The sequence below is a fragment of the Coregonus clupeaformis genome, chromosome 23 (assembly GCF_020615455.1).
Source record: "Coregonus clupeaformis isolate EN_2021a chromosome 23, ASM2061545v1, whole genome shotgun sequence".
Classification (NCBI taxonomy): domain Eukaryota; kingdom Metazoa; phylum Chordata; class Actinopteri; order Salmoniformes; family Salmonidae; genus Coregonus; species Coregonus clupeaformis.
The window spans coordinates 8,673,264-8,690,582 of NC_059214.1; the positions used below are offsets into that span (position 1 = coordinate 8,673,264).

At 44.2% G+C, this 17,319-nt stretch overlaps 1 protein-coding gene across 9 annotated transcripts in view; it reads left to right on the plus strand.

Moving 5' to 3' along the window:
* LOC121536602 (LIM domain only protein 7) overlaps nt 1-12,414 on the plus strand; it is a 45,433-nt gene extending 33,019 nt beyond the window's left edge. For 5 of the 9 annotated variants that reach the window (XM_041843998.2, XM_045206519.1, XM_041843999.2 and 2 more), the window contains 10 exons: nt 284-376; nt 462-853; nt 2,513-2,569; nt 5,110-5,165; nt 5,452-5,610; nt 5,967-6,156; nt 6,704-7,075; nt 10,039-10,147; nt 10,955-11,057; nt 11,550-12,414. In XM_041843998.2, the coding sequence (XP_041699932.2) occupies nt 284-376; nt 462-853; nt 2,513-2,569; nt 5,110-5,165; nt 5,452-5,610; nt 5,967-6,156; nt 6,704-7,075; nt 10,039-10,147; nt 10,955-11,057; nt 11,550-11,572 (1,554 nt within the window). In that variant the 3' untranslated portion in view covers nt 11,573-12,414. The remainder of the gene's footprint in view (nt 1-283; nt 377-461; nt 854-2,512; nt 2,570-5,109; nt 5,166-5,451; nt 5,611-5,966; nt 6,157-6,703; nt 7,076-10,038; nt 10,148-10,954; nt 11,058-11,549) is intronic. The other 4 variants (XM_045206521.1, XM_045206522.1, XM_045206520.1 and 1 more) reach the window with 4 other exon arrangements.
* The last annotated feature ends 4,905 nt before the right edge of the window (nt 12,415-17,319 follow it).

Below are 17,319 nucleotides of genomic sequence, written 5' to 3' on the forward strand. Positions count from 1 at the left end.
TAGAATAAAATGTGGTATATTTTTTTATTTGTCGGGATATTAAGGGATGGCAGTTGTTGAATGAGTTGAGGCACTTTCCTTGTCTTTATCATGAAACCAACACTTTCTATTTCTATTGTTTAAGAAGAGTATACTATTTTCCTCTTACATCAAATTGTGATTAAAAGTGGTTGTCAGTAGGGGGCCGGTGACCAAAGCTCCTGAGAAACTCTGTATGTGTGTGTGTGGGTGTGTCCATACAGTACAGCAACCTGTCTCTCTCTGTGTGCGTGTGTGTGATCAGGAGAAATACCGTCGTGACCAGGAGAAGCTGGAGGAGGAGTGGCGTCGGGCCCAGCAGGAGGCTGTGACAGAAGGGGGCAGACACCACCAAGAGGTGAGGAACCATAACACCATAGCAATGTACTTTTCTGGTTGTAACTCAGGACTTTGGCTTTAACCCTTTACTGTCTGTTCCTCAGGAACCGAGAGGCCTGGAGGTGGACAGCAGAAATATCAGCCCCCTCTCCCCCCTACGCAAGCCCACCGCGCCCTGGGAGGACAAGGAAGCGCAAGAGAAGGAAAGGAGGAGGAGGGAAGAGGAGGAGGCACAGCGAAGACAGGAGGAGGAAGAGAGGAGGAGAGTGGAGGAGGAGAGGAGGAGGGAGGAGGAGGAGGAGCGAGAGCTGCTGCGTCTTCAGAAGGAGCGGAAGAGCAGGGAGAAGCAGGAGGATGAGGAGAGGAGACAGAGGGAAGAGGAGAAGCTGAGATGGCAGAGGAAGGAGGAGGAGAGGGAGGAAAGTAGGCGCCAGGAGGCTGCGGAACAACAGCACAGGGAGAAAGAGAAAATGCAGGAGCAGCAGCAGCAGCAATGGTTAATAATAATAATAATGTTTTCTTTAAAGGTTTAGTTCACCCAAATTACAAAATGATGGTTTCCTTACCCTATAAGCAGTCTATGGACGAGTTATGACAGCAATCCATGCTTTGGTTTAGTTTCCCTGGCACTGTTTCCAAATGCTAACATTTTAACATTTGTGGCACTAATCCAATGCAAGTCGTTGTACCTAGTTGTGGTTGTACCAAGTTGTGGTCCTCTGTAGCTCAGCTGGTAGAGCACGGCGCTTGTAACGCCAAGGTAGTGGGTTCGATCCCCGGGACCACCCATACACAAAAAAAAATGTATGCATGACTGTAAGTCGCTTTGGATAAAAGCGTCTGCTAAATGGCATATTATTATATTATTATTATTATTATTATTATTATTATTATATTATTATTATATTATTATTACCTATATTAGCATTTTTCGCACATCATATCCAAATTATCCTAAAGTATCTAAAATTGATTATGTAGCCAAACAAGGTCACTTATAGATAATGGTCCAGTATACATTACAGGAATTATTTTTATTTTCACCCAGTTTTTCAGTGTTGCTTTTTACAATGATAAAGATTTGCAATAATGCCGTTTTTCCTCCCCTATAATTCCCCCTTCCCATCCTACCCAGTTCCCTCCCTGAATTAGAAATGGTACATATCATTTGTGTGCAGTCTAAAAAAAAAAAAATTCTGGCAGTGGGAGGAGGATAAATTGGCAAATGTAGAGTTCAAGCTGAGCAGAATTTGAATGAGTTAAATACCCTGGCCTTTCCGAAAAAAACCCGTACTTGCGTACCCGTACTTGGGTTGATGGATGGATAAAGAGAGGTTGGGGGGGTGAAGGCAAGGGTTAAGAGTGGTTAAAGAGGTAAATTGATGGATAATAACAGTGAATAATAACAGTAGTGTGCTTTCAGCAAGCACACTATTAAAAAAGAACTATGCCGGATAACAGTAGTGGTCTTGCTGAAGCAAGCGCACTAATAAATAAAATGATCAAACAGAAACAAAAGACCATTGTCTTACATATACCGTTTTAAACACCAAGGTTTAAAAAGAAAAAGAGAAAAAGAACAAAGAAAATAAGGCAACGATATAAACAATATAGCAACTGCAAAAAAAATTTGAGGATCTAGTGCCTCTGCCTTATGTTAGTTACCTCCTTATACATCCAAGGTTTTATTCACATTTCTTATATATCTTTTATTCTAGCCCATCTATCTTCTATAGCGCTTTTGTCGTTACAGAAATAACGTTAAAGTGTTTGTAAGGCTTTAAGATTTGTGTGTGCTAAATCTGTGCTTTAATCTTCAAATGCTTATTGTAAACACCAGCTCACTGCAGTATATTAAACATTAACATTTAGTTTATTCATCTTTAATTGTTGCCTGCTCTAATGTCTACTTTACATTGTATAGTCAACTCTAACCCCCACTAATGGTTTTGTCCTGTCTGTCCGCCTGTCTGTCCATCTGTTCCTTCTGTCTGTCTGTCTGTCTGTCTGTCTGTCTGTCTGTCTGTCTGTCTGTCTGTCTGTCTGTCTGTCTGTCTGTCTGTCTGTCTGTCTGTCTGTCTGTCTGTCTGTCTGTCTGTCTGTATTCTCTTTCTGCTGCTGTAACCCCATAACCCTTTCGCAAAACTGCTGGCAGGGTCGGGGACTTCTATGGCTATGCCAAGGTCCAGCCTGAGATATCCATGGCAGACAGGTCAGTGTGTGTGTGCCACGGTTCAGCCTAAACATCAGTTGAGTGTGTGTTTGCATCAGATCTGGGTTCAAATACTCAAAAAATAATTTAAAATACTTTGAGGATTTGCTTACGTCTGCCTTGAGTGCCAGATGAGCTGGGTTTGCAGTTTTCAGACTATTCTATTGGTTTATTAAGCCAGGCAAGCTCAAACCTGCACAGATTAAGTATTTGGTATGATGTTCAAGTGTTTGAAACCCAGGTCTGGTGTGAGTGCATGCGTGTGTGCATGCGTTAGAATGGCCACAACTTTGCCTCTGTTGCAATCAGACTGTAGGTATTCCACTAAACTTAATTGCTTTCATAAAATCTATAGTCTGTTACTAGCAAACGCAAAGCATGCCTAAGCCTATAACTAATACAGTATGTTTTAAGAGTCAATATTTAACCAACAGAACTAAATGTGTACCGCAGCCCATGTCCCCATGTGTTAACCTGGTGTGTGTCCCAAATGGCACCCTATTCCCAATACAGGGCACTACTTTTGACCAGAGCCCTACCGGCCCTGGTCAAAAGTAGTGCACTTTTGGGACCTGAACAGAAGAACACATCTCCCAGCTTACTCCATGTTTCATAATGCGCCCCATAGCCATAGCACACAGTATATCTTACTATCTGATTTGATTTAATAATTTGACAATTAAAAGTACATAGAAGGCTGCTCCAGCTCGCCGGACAGTACATACAGTGCATTCGGAAAGTATTCAGACCCATTGACTTTTTCAAAAAATAAGTAAGTTACAGCCTTATTCTAAAATGGATAAAAAAAAATTAAAAAAAGTCAGCAAATGTGTATATATATATTTTTTAATACCTTATTTATATAAGTATTCAGACCCTTTGCTATGAGACTTGAAATTGAGCTCAGGTGCATCCTGTTTCCATTGATCATCCTTGAGATGTTTCTACAACTTGATTGGAGTCCACCTGTGGTAAATTCAATTGATTGGACATGATTTGGAAGGCACACACCTGTCTATTTAAGGTCCCACAGTTGACTGTGCATGTCAGAGCAAAAACCAAGCCATGAGGTCGAAGGAATTGATCGTAGAGACAGGATGGTGTCGAGGCACAGATCTGGAGAAGGGTACCAAAACATTTCTGCAGCATTTAAGGTCCCCAAGAACATAGTGGCCTCCATCATTCTTAAATGGAAGAAGTTTGGAATCACCAAGACTCTTCTTAGAGCTGGCCGTCCGGCCAAACTGAGCAATCGGGGGAGAAGGGCCTTGGTCAGGGAGGTGACCAAGAACCCGATGGTCACTCTGACAGAGCTCTAGAGTTCCTCTGTGGAGATGGGAGAACCTTCCAGAAGGACAACGATCTCTGCAGCACCACCAATCAGGCCTTTATGGTAGAGTGGCCAGACGGAAGCCACTCCTCAGTAAAAGGCACATGACAGCCCGCTTGGAGTTTGCCAAAAGGCACCTAAAGACTCTCAGACCATGAGAAACAAGATTCTCTGGTCTGATGAAACCAAGATTGAACTCTTTGGCCAAATGTCACATCTGGAGGAAACCTGGCCCATCCCTACGGTGAAGCATGGTGGTGGCAGCATCATGCTGTGGGGATGTTTTTCAGCAGCAGGGACTGGGAGACTAGTCAGGATCGAGGTAAAGATGAATGGAGCAAAGTACAGAGAGATCATTGATGAAAATCTCCTCCAGAGCGCTCAGGACCTCCGACTGTGGCGAAGGTTCACCTTCCAACAGGACAACGACCCTAAGCACACAGCCAAGACAATGCAGGAGTGGCTTTGGGACAAGTCTCTGGATGTCCTTGAGTGGCCCAGCCAGAGCCCGGACTTGAACCCGATTGAACATCTCTGGAGAGACCTAAAAATAGCTGTGCAGCAACGCTCCCCATCCAACCTGACAGAGCTTGAGAGGATCTGCAGAGAAGAATGGGAGAAACTCCCCAAATACAGGTGTGCCAAGCTTGTAGCATAAACCCAGGAAGACTCGAGGCTGAAATCGCTACCAAATGTGCTTTAACAAAGTACTGAATAAAGGATCTGAAATGTAAATGTTATATTTCATTTTTTTATTTTTTATAAATTTGCAAACATTTGTAAAAACCTGTTTTTGCTTTGTCATTATTGGGTATTGTGTGTAGATTGAGAAAAAATAACAATTTACTCAATTTTAGAATAAGGCTGTAACGTAACAAAATGTGGAAAACGTCAAGGAGTCTGAATACTTTCCGAATGCACTGTACAGTAAAACAGTTGTATCACAGATAATACGCAACAAAGCCTGAAGGCTTATTTCCATTGTGGTCCACTCATGTACTGTATGTGTTAATATATTGAACTGAACATATTTGAAAATACAAAGAGCCCCATCGGCCCTGGTCAAATGTAGTGCGCTTTGTAGGGAATAGGGTACAATTTGGGATGTCGACCAAGTATATCAATAATGTGTTTTCCAGTGTACATTGATTTGAGAGAGAATTAATATTATTGATTATCCGCCTCTAAATGTGTTTGTTGTGATTGGCAGGGCAAAGTCGAAATCTACACCAGAGCTGGACGACGTGGAGAAACCAGAGACTAAAGGTCAGTGGGGATTTATTAATGTCCTCAATATTAATTCATCCTTATTGACCTTCGGTGGAAGTTGAACCATTATTTAGCTGCTCAAATTAGCGCAGGGAAGCTGGTGTGTGTGTGTGTGTGCGTGCTTGTGCACCAGCGTGAATTTGGCATTAGGAGTCAGTGAGTGTGATCTGTATCTGTAGAGGCTGTACCCAGACACTTTTAGCCAATCTAGAGGTTTGTGTGTGCACACATATGTAACTAACTGTATGTCAGTGAGTATGAATACTGTACACACTGTGCCCAGGCTGGTACGGCCGCTCGGGGGGCATGGCCCAGAGGTTACTGGAGGAGGAGTTGAGACGTAAAGCAGACAAAAAGGCCCAGAGTCTCCGGGCTGCGTCCGAGCTGGAGTTGGAGAGGAGAAACATCCTAAACGCCATGAGATACAGAGAGCCAGAAAGAGGTGTGGTTCACAGCCTCGACCGTTCCTCGACCGTTCCTGACCGCTCCTGTCTAATCAATGCAGGACCCAATCAACCAACCAGCTCAGCCGATCAATCGTGTTTAGCATGAATGAATATATAAACAGACACTTCCAGATTTTATAATCTGTCTTGATCAAGTCCTATTGGTCACTGAAGCTGAATACAGAAAATGAATCTGTCCTCTCCAGTGGCTCTGTCATGATAATGAATCACTGGTCGTATTGGTGTTTCCTGGATGAATCATTGGTCTACAGTCTATTTCTGGACTTCCATCCAATCTCATTGGCTCTCATGTCCATCCCCTGACTCCCTCTCTTCTCTCATTGGTCCACAGTGACTAGCAGCGGTGGGCTGGGCGAGATGTTGTGGAGTAAGGGCCAGCAGAGCCTACCCCAGGCGGAGCTGGAGAGGCAGCAGATCCTGCAGGAGATGAAGAAGAAGACCCAGCTGTCCACAGACAACAGCTGGATACGCCAGCGCTCCACCACCACCAGCAAGGACCCCACTGCCAGCCCCATCAGGAGGTACTCTTCCTGGGGCTTGACTGGGGCTCCGCTGGCCTGGGGGTGGGGGGTTGGTGGATCAGTACAGTACACTGTGTGTTGAATGATAGATAGCGGTTAAACCAGCCTCACCGGCCCTATTAGAAGGTACTCTACCTGGGATTCACCTGGGCGTTCATGTTAGGACAGCTCCACATGACTCTGACACCAACTCCAAGTAGCTCTGACACACCTTCCATGAATTTGTGACTACTCTGTTCCAATATGGACAGTGTACTAAACTACCTAGTTTGGGTCGCCAGGGGTTTAATGCTGTATAATGATAGCTCGAATAACTGTGTGTAACATGCTAACACATAACTTACAACAACAATTTTGTAAAAGTAACTGTTTTTAGTGGCTTGAATGTTTTGGGCTCTAGCCTGGATGCCAGTCTCTTTTCTGTTTGCAGTTATCAAAAGAGTTGGCTAAATCAGAAACATAATGGCCTGTGGTATCCAGGCTATTTGGATGCTTACGCTAACCCGCTAACATCCACTAACATCCGCTAATGTGTTCAACTTTTCAGAGGCGAGTCTCTGGACAACCTGGACACCGCGCCCCACTCTTCCTGGCGCTCGTCGTGGACACCGGGAAGCACCTCGTCCATCCCCAACTACAGCAGGCCTCACTCCGCCCTTTCCGGTCTCAACACTACATCCTCCTACAGCGGTGGTGGCTACGGCAGTGGTGGCTACGGCAGTGGTGGCTACAGTGGCGGCGGGGCCGGAAGTCGTCCCGGCTCAGCCACCCTGCCCTCCTCACTCTCCATGAGCTCCCTCAGAGGGGCCGGGGGGAGCAACCCATCTTCCTGGTCCCAGCCAACCCCCTCATCTCTCGCACCCACCCCTTCTCCTGGCCCCGAACCCGAATCACGCCCATTCTCACAGCAACGTAGCAGGTAAAACATCCAACGTCCAATCACGTGGCACACTGCTGCTTGCCAAAAAACTGAGTAGGTAGATTTGCTCCCAATGACTGATACAATGTCAGATATTAGGGCTAAAGGTCAGATTCTAGATCTGGGGTTAAGGGTAACACCAAAAACACTTGCCCAAAGCTACAAATGCTGATATGCATCAAAATGTCAGTGCGTGGTGTCCGTGTGGTGAGTGGTGAAACCACGATTTCTTTTTTTTTACGAGCATGGCCTTATTTCTATTACAGCATATTGGATGACTTTCATTCATATTCCATTCACCCAGCTCAATGTAACATCGATAGGTTTAGGCTACTACATGATACTCACATTTTCCCTATACCCATCATGAGGTTGCTACAACCTACGAATGAAAGTGTATTATGTAGGTGCACATGTCGAGAGACAAATTGGAGTAATCAGGGTGACAGACAGTTACACATTCAATACCGCCTTGCCTTGCCTGCATCTAGTTGATCTAGGTTGTAATCATCCAAACAGTTGCAAAACGTTCCGAGAGTTTCTATTGGACAAATTCAGGTAGGTCTATCCCCGCTCCGTTTGCTTCCAATTAAGACACTTTTTTCAACAGAATCGGCACACTCAAAGTTCACTTTCATAGCAGCATCATCACTTTTCTCGTTGTATAATTCCTTCTCGCATCTACGTTTACCTTTTCCCTTCGCTTGTGGACAGTGCACAACACAACAGCTGTCTTGACCTCTCCAAGCTAAACCTTCATACCATAACCGCTAACTGCTACACACAGTCTACATCGTCTACACCATATTAGCTAACGTCATAGTCAACATAGCAACTAGAACTAACGCCTTAGTAAACCCACTACAATCACGCAGTGTACTGCAAGCAATTTAGCAGTTACACCAACGGCCCACGGTGGCAATAAATTAATAAAACCAAAAGCTTATCTCGACTTGGAAGAGTTCTAGCTAGCTAACATGAATAGCATTCCTATCTGTTTGAGCCGGGTGTTCGAGTAGGCAAAATTAACTAGCTGATCCTTTGATTGGGTGAACAACATGACAGTTCATGCTGCAAGAGCTCTGATTAGGTTGGAGGACGTCCTCCGGAATTTGTCATAATTAGTTTGTAAATCTAAATCAAATCAAATACATTTGTATTGGTCACATACACGTGTTTAGCAGATGTTATTGCGGGTGTAGCGAAATGCTTGTGCTTCTAGCTCCGACAGTGCGGTAATATCTAACAAGTAATATCTAACAATTTCACAACATATACCCAACACACACAAATCTAAATAAGGAATGGAATTAAGAATATATACATATATGGATGAGCAATGACAGAGTGGCATGGACTAAGATACAGTAGAATAGTATAGAATACAGTATATACATATGAGATGAGTAATGCAAGATATGTAAACATTATTAAAGTGACTAGTGTTCCATTTCTTAAAGTGGCCAGTGATTTCTAGTCTATGTCTATTGGCAGCAGCCTCTAATGTGCTAGTGATGGCTATTTAACGGTCTGATGGCCTTGAGATAGAAGCTATTTTTCAGTCTCTCTGTCCCAGCTTTGATGCACCTTTACTGACCTCGCCTTCTGGATGATAGCGGGGTGAACAGGCAGTGGTTCGGGTGGTTGATGTCCTTGATGATGTTTTTGGCCTTCCTGTGACATCGGAAGTGTCCTGGAGGGTGGGTAGTTTGCCCCCCGGTAATGCGTTGGGCAGGCCGCACCACCCTCTGGAGAGCCCTGCGGTTACGGGCGGTGCAGTTGCCGTACCAGGCGGTGATACAGCCCGACAGGATGCGCCTTCTTCTCCACACTGTCTGTGTGGGTGTACCATTTCAGTTTTTCAGTGATGTTTGCGCCAAGGAACTTGAAGCTTTCCACTGAGGTCCTGTTGATGTGGATAGGGGGTGCACCCTCTGCTGTTTCCTGAAGTTCACGATCATCTCCTTTGTTTTGTTGACGTTGAGTGAGAGGTTATTTTCCTGGCACCACACTCCCAGAGCCCTCGCCTCCTCCATGTAGGCTGTCTCGTCATTGCTGGTAATCAAGCCTACTACTGTTGTGTCGTCTGCAAACTTGATGATTGAGTTGGAGGCGTGCTTGGCCACACAGTCATGGGTGAACAGGGAGTACAGGAGTGGGCTGAGCACGCACCCTTGTGGGGCCCCAATGTTGAGGATCAGCGAAGTGGAGGTGTTGTTTCCTACCTTCACCACCTGGGGGCGGCCCGTCAGGAAGTCCAGGACCCAGTTGCACAGGGCAGGGTTCAGACCCAGGGCCTTGAGCTTAATGATGAGTTTGGAGGGTACTATGGTGTTGAATGCTGAGCTATAGTCAATGAACAGCATTCTTACATAGGTATTCCTCTTGTCCAGATGGGATAGGGCAGTGTACAGTGTGATGGCGATTGCATTGTCTGTGGATCTATTGGGGCGGTAAGCAAATTGAAGTGGGTCTATGGAGCCTTGTGAGAACCATGAGCCTCCTAGGTTTTGTGTTGAAGTCAATGTACCCAGAGTAGGACGGAAAATAGCTGTCCTCCGGCTACACCATGGTTCTACTCCAGAGAGTGCTGTGGAGGCTACTGTAACCCTTCATTGCAAAACAGTGTGTTTTAATCAGTTATTTGGTGAAGTGAATATATTTAGTATAGTTTTATCAAAAAAGTATAACTTTTTTTCACTATTTAGTTTTTCAGAAATTCACTTAGTAGGATGGTCCTCCCCTTCCTCCTCTGAGGAGCCTCCACTGGTGTGTCTGTCTTTCTGTCTGTGTCTGTGGGTGGATGGGAGGGCGGACGCTTGGATGTGTGTGTGTGTGTGTGTATTCTCAGTTTTCCAGTGTGGGTGTGGGTGCGGGTGCATGGGTGGATATTTGTGTGGGTGGACATGTGTATTCTCAGTTCTCCAGTCTGTGTGTGTGTGTTCTGCATTCTGTAATCTCAGGTCAGTGAGTGGCAAGAAAATCTGTACGTTCTGTGACACGGTGCTGGGCAAGGGAGCCGCCATGATCATCGAGTCCCTGGGACTCTGCTATCATTTGACCTGTTTCAAGGTGAGAGTTCAAAGTTCAAGACCGGACCTCCCTGACCTGGAGATTGAGGTCATGATTGGTCCATAGCAAAGACTAAACCTGTCATCTCAGTACTAACCTGATCCACGGAATGAGGCTGTCCTAATGTGGACAACTTGACCCTGATTAATGTGATACTAACCTAAACAGCATGAATGGTTCACAATCTGGTCTGATCCTTTATAACCGTACACACAAAACCAAGGAAACAGAAGTCCAAAGTCCCACTGGGTTGTAAGATGGATAGTTGGTGACTTTTCCAATGTGGCCAATGATTACCATTTAATTAAGGTTTCCAGTGTAACTTGACTGGAGTAATGTTTCCATTAACTTTTTAGTTAATTGAAAAAGACAGTATCTTCCAAATTCCCTATGATCTATAACTTGCTGCAGAAATGGCAAACAGTATTGGGACATTGTTTTCATGGTTTTATGAGCATTTCATGAAATCTGACTGCATTTGTGCCAAAACCCACTAATCAATCCTTCACCTCACTATTTCCTATCACCAACACTGCTGCTGAATTCATAACGAGCTTCCAAAAGTCCCTACATGTATGCTAATCTCATTGGTCTCTCTGTCTGTCAGTCAAGTGTCAGGCGTCTCTCATTGGCTCTGTCTATCTGGTTGTGGCTCCATGGGTATATGTCTAGCATTCTCCCCATGGCTGCTCTGTCTGTGGAACTCGTCTTTCCTCCAGGGGGCGACTGTCCTCTTCTCTCCCCATCTGGGAGTGAGGGATCTAGGCTAGCCCTCATTGACCATTCCCCTCTCTCCCTAACTTCCAGTGCATCGACTGTAAGTCTGACCTGGGAGGATCGGAGGCCGGAGCTGAGGTCAGAATACGTAACCGACAGCTCTACTGTAACTCCTGCTACATGCGATTCAAAAGTGAGTATGACTTTAGCTGGCTACCAGCTGAAAAGTGAGCCAACTAGATTCAAAGCTGTATAATAACAATTTGGGGTGTGCTTACATGTGTATTCTCAGTTCTCCAGTCTGTGTTTGTTTTTTGCATATCCCAACTCCCCTTGAGAGTGGGGTCACCATTGTCCAGCGCCCCTGGAGCAATTAGGGTTAAGTGCCTTGCTCAAGGGCACATAATTTCACCTTTTTCAGCTCAGGGATATGAACTAGCGAACTTTCGGTTACTGGCCCAATGCTCTAACCACTAGGCTAGCTGCCGCTGTTTATGAAATGCCATAGTCATACCTGACCAGTATCGCCAATAGTAACAGGGATCCTGTTACTATTGTCTGTTGTGTCGTGTCAGTTATATTATGTTGAGTCTTGCCGTGTCATTTAGTGATATGCTGTGTTGTTGTGTTATTGAATAGTATAATTTCGTATCGTGTTATAACCTCTATCCTCTTTCCCCTCTAGCTGGACAGCCAAACTCCATGTGACATCGCTTTACAACAGTAGATAAAGGACTACTTGACAACAACCCATGAACACTGCAACCAGCCGTAACACTTCGCTAGATGACAACTTTAGATGTATTAATGTGTTTTATGATTCAGCAAAAAGCCCTGATTCTTCAATGAACAACTATCTTATTCTTTATTTTTACTGTACGCTTGAGAGGGTGAGATTGACAAAAGATACGTGAAAATGTTTATATCAATGTATTATTTTTACCAATTGCTTGTATAATGTATGAGGGATGTGCATGCACCTGCGAGTTCTAGACTTTTAGCTGAAAATAGGGTTGGAAAATTCCGAAAACTTTCCCAAATTTCATGGGTTTATCAGAAATCCCCGGTGGAGGGTTTGGGGAATTTTGAAACCCCAACTGGAAACAATACTGTAAATTGATTTCGGTCTGGTTCATGAGATTATTGATCCTGATCGCTGCATACTTCAGAGATGTAAGAGTTTTCATGTTAAGCCGGGGGAAACCTGAGATTTCTTCTCCTTTTTCGCCTGCAAGTCTTTTAGTTACATCAAGTTTGTTGTTGACTAAGGTTTGTTGTTGACTCGTTTATTTTTATCGATGTGCCTTTTTTGTTTGTGATGGGGGGAGATTATTTAGATGAAAATATATTTTAAAAAACTGGCATGGTTGGTTAGAGAGAGAGAGAGAGAGAGAGAGAAAGAGAGTGAGCACGTATTGGGGAGTTGTTGTTCTTTCGCATTAATCTTATACATTTTAGCAGTAAAAAAAAATGTGGGTTGAGAAAAAATATATATCACTATAATGTATGGCATTGAGGTAAAGTTTGTAAATAAAGTGACTAAATCGTGATCTCTTACTTGGTCTTCTTCAATAGCTTTTGTCACACCCTGATCTGTTTCACCTGTCTTGTGCTTGTCTCCGCCCCCCTCCAGGTGTCGCCCATTTTCCCCGTTATCCCCTGTGCATTTATTCCTGAGTTTTCTGTTTGTCTGTTGCCAGTTCATCTTGTCTCGTCAAGCCTACCAGCGTGTTTTTTCCCGTACTCCTGTTCTCTCTAGTCCCTGTTTTCTAGTTCTCCCGGTTCCGACCTATTCTGCCTGCGCTGAACCCAAGCTTGCCTGCCGCCCTGTACCTATCAGACTCAGACCTGGTTACGAACCTCTGCCTGTCCTCGACCTGCCCTTTGCCTGCCTCCTGTGGTTTTAATAAACGACTCTGTATATTGAACCTGCCATCTCCTGTGTCTGCATCTGGGTCATATCCAGAGTCGTGTTAGCTTTCTCTCATTTTCTTCTCTTTCTCTTCATCTATAGTCTCTCATTCTCTCCCTCTGTCTTTCTCCTTCCATTTCTCTCTGTAGTGTTTTACTGATAATGAAAGGAATTTCAATGAGTTGGTGAGCAGGGTTGAGCGGACATGGCTGCCGTATGTCCTCCAAAGCCAATTTGTCATGCATATTTAATTCCCCCACGCATGCATTACATTACTCACTATGATAAGCTATTCTCTTAATGTATTCTTCCATTTAGGCTGTCTAATGAATTGATATCTGCATAAACATACATCCAATATTCATAGGAAAATGAATAAAGACACTCCTGATTGCTTAGATCTCAGCTCCATCTAATGTGTATGAGCGCCAAGGTGAGAGTTTGTCCTCATTTTCCTCCTGTTACGCGAGACGGAGGAAAAGAGAAAGAACGAGGGAGGGAGGGAGGAGAGTGGTGGGAAAGCACTGTCATGACTCCCTCCGAAGCTGCCTCATCTCCTTGTTCGGGCAGGCTTCGGCGTTCGTCGTCACTGGCCTTCTAGCCACTGCCACTCCTCTTTTCATCATTCCATTTGTTTTGTCTTGTTTTTCACACACACCTGGTACATATCTCCTCATCAGTCTCTGTATAATTATTCCCTCTGCTCCCCCATGTCTTTGTGTGTCATTGTTCCATGTGGAGGTGTCACTAGCTCGTGTTGAGCATTATGTTACTTTTATCGCCGGGATATTCATCCGTGTGTTTTGTTTTCCCAGTACGCATTTAAGTCGCACTGTATTTGGTTTACCCATTGCTGCGGACTGCTGTATTGTCCAAATAAACCTTATTCTTTGATTCACACCTCCTGCGCCTGGCTCCGTCCTACTCACCTTGTTACAGTCATGAGTTTTTATGTAAACATTCAGATTTCTTCAATTCCTTTTTTGTTTTGTTTTTTGGGCTCCTGTGAAGAGATTTGAATACTAGTGCTTAGACAACAAACCCGGTCTGCTCTGTTCTGAGTGAAGAAAATTTAAAACCCTCAAACACAAGAATCCTATCAAGGCGGCAGTATGTTTCAAAGCTGAGACTGCTGACTAGAAAAATACTCCTTACTTCATCTGCGTACGAGCGTGTGTGTGTGTGTGTGTAGGTACTAGCCTAGAAGATTTGATTAAATTCCAGTTAGTCAGTGTCTGTATGTCTGTCTAATATGTCCCATGTGGACTGATGCTGTTATAAGAACCCTCTGCTCTTCTTGCCAGAGGATAAGGGCCTCAGATAATAATACCCACAATACATCACCAGTCTCCAACCGTTTACCAAACTCTTGTAGTTTGCTGTTACAACCTTAAATATATTTTGGTATGCACAGGCTTTGTGACGAGTGAATGGATGTCAAATTCACTTTCATTTATGGATTTTGGATGTATTCTGTTTCAGTGCATGACACTGAACAACTTAGGGCTCTATTCAATCTGTATCGCTGAAGTGTTACAGATTGCGCTATAGAATACGTTTACCGTGAATGCAGTCTCCACCAACGCGGGAACGTTGCCTTTAAATTTAAATTGGGCTTTAGCGATTAAATACGGATTGAAATTCTTCAGATCCAATCACCTGTTGATGCCAATTTTAATTTCTGACAGGACCTGACGAGTTAGACTGATGTTAGCCCTTTTCTTATACAACCCTTACACCATGTGCACTGCTCAATGTTGATCAGAAAGATTTGGGTAACTACTGTAAGTAATTTTGCAGATTCCTTTCAGATCTACTCACGTGCCTAGGGAGTAGAGTCTAGGGGTTGTTTCTGGACAAGGCCATAATGTCCCTTTTAGTACACAGATGGACACCCTTCAGTAAAATATTCTATATTTTTTGAAACGCTCTGCCACTAATCCACCTGTTGATCTGAATTGATTCTATTTTAGTCATGTCATCACAGTCAACAACGATGACTCCCAAGACCTGTTGCCATGGTGTGCAGGCTCCATGTGGTTTACTTGTACACTTCTCTTTATATATTAGATGACATTACAGAGAGGATTAAAGAGCACAATCTATGAAAGGAAGTGGATGCGGACAATGACATAAGGGGCTTGCCATGGAGATACAGGCCGCGTTTCACAGCTAAGGCGAGGCGACACAACAACCAATGGTTGCGTGCCACTTCATCGACTATGTCATCAACTGGCAGATTGCTATAACATATGTGGTTAGCTGACACTTAAAATACCTATCCAGGCGTTGTAAGATCTGTCAGGCGTCTGCAACGGCTAAGCTCTGGAATGCAGACACTGTCTTTTTTTTGGTTTATTTATTTTTTGCGGGGTAGATCAGCTTTAATGTTGCAGCTAGATTGTAGCTTCCATCAATGTAATTGTCCGCATAATTTCCAATCCCCCATATATTTTTGGTATAAATATGTACAGTACCAGTCAAAAGTTTGGACACACCTACTCATTCAAGGGTTTTTGTTTATTTTGACTATTTTCTACATTGTAGAATAATAGTGAAGAAATCAACAATATGAAATAACACATATGGAATAATATAGTAACCAAAAAAGTGTTCAACAAATAAACATATATTTTATATTTCAGATTCTTCAATGTGGCCACCCTTTGCCTTGATGACAGCTTTGCACACTCTTGGCATTCTCTAAAAAATTAAGAAAAACCCTTGACTGAGTAGGTGTGTCCAAACTTTTGACTGGTACTGTATGTATATATATATGTGCTCAAAAAAATAAAGGGAACACTAAAATAACACATCCTAGATCTGAATGAATGAAATAATCTTATTAAATACTTTTTTCTTTACATAGTTGAATGTGCTGACAACAAAATCACACAAAAATGATCAATGGAAATCAAATTTATCAACCCATGGAGGTCTGGATTTGGAGTCACCCTCAAAATTAAAGTGGAAAACCACACTACAGGCTGATCCAACTTTGATGTAATGTCCTTAAAACAAGTCAAAATGAGGCTCAGTAGTGTGTGTGGCCTCCACGTGCCTGTATGACCTCCCTACAACGCCTGGGCATGCTCCTGATGAGGTGGCGGATGGTCTCCTGAGGGATCTCCTCCCAGACCTGGACTAAAGCATCCGCCAACTCCTGGATAGTCTGTGGTGCAACGTGGCGTTGGTGGATGGAGCGAGACATGATGTCCCAGATGTGCTCAATTGGATTCAGGTCTGGGGAACGGGCGGGCCAGTCCATAGCATCAATGCCTTCCTCTTGCAGGAACTGCTGACACACTCCAGCCACATGAGGTCTAGCATCATCTTGCATTAGGAGGAACCCAGGGCCAACCGCACCAGCATATGGTCTCACAAGGGGTCTGAGGATCTAATCTCGGTACCTAATGGCAGTCAGGCTACCTCTGGCGAGCACATGGAGGGCTGTGCGGCCCCCCAAAGAAATGCCACCCCACACCATGACTGACCCACCGCCAAACCGGTCATGCTGGAGGATGTTGCAGGCAGCAGAACGTTCTCCACGGCGTCTCCAGACTCTGTCACGTCTGTCACATGTGTTCAGTGTGAACCTGCTTTCATCTGTGAAGAGCACAGGGCGCCAGTGGCGAATTTGCCAATCTTGGTGTTCTCTGGCAAATGCCAAACGTCCTGCACGGTGTTGGGCTGTAAGCACAACCCCCACCTGTGGATGTCGGGCCCTCATACCACCCTCATGGAGTCTGTTTCTGACCGTTTGAGAAGACACATGCACATTTGTGGCCTGCTGGAGGTCATTTTGCAGGGCTCTGGCAGTGCTCCTTCTGCTCATCCTTGCACAAAGGCGGAGGTAGCAGTCCTGCTGCTGGGTTGTTGCCCTCCTACAGCCTCCTCCACGTCTCCTGATGTACTGGCCTGTCTCCTGGTAGCGCCTCCATGCTCTGGACACTACGCTGACAGACACAGCAAACCTTCTTGCCACAGCTCGCTTTGATGTGCCATCCTGGATGAGCTGCACTACCTGAGCCACTTGTGTGGGTTGTAGACTCCGTCTCATGCTACCACTAGAGTGAAAGCACCGCCAGCATTCAAAAGTGACCAAAACATCAGCCAGGAAGCATAGGAACTGAGAAGTGATCTGTGGTCACCACCTGCAAAACCAGTCCTTTATTGGGGGTGTCTTGCTAATTGCCAATAATTTCCACCTGTTGTCTATTCCATTTGCACAACAGCATGTGAAATTTATTGTCAATCAGTGTTGCTTCCTAAGTGGACAGTTTGATTTCACAGAAGTGTGATTGACTTGGAGTTACATTGTGTTGTTTAAGTGTTCCCTTTATTTTTTTGAGCAGTGTATATACATATATATATACAGTATATACATACACATACATACATACATACATACATACATACATACATATACAGTCGTGGTCAAAAGATTTGAGAATGACACAAGTATTGGTCTTCACAAAGTTTGCTGCTTCAGTGTTTTTAGATATTTTTGTCAGATGTTACTATGGTATACTGAAGTATGATT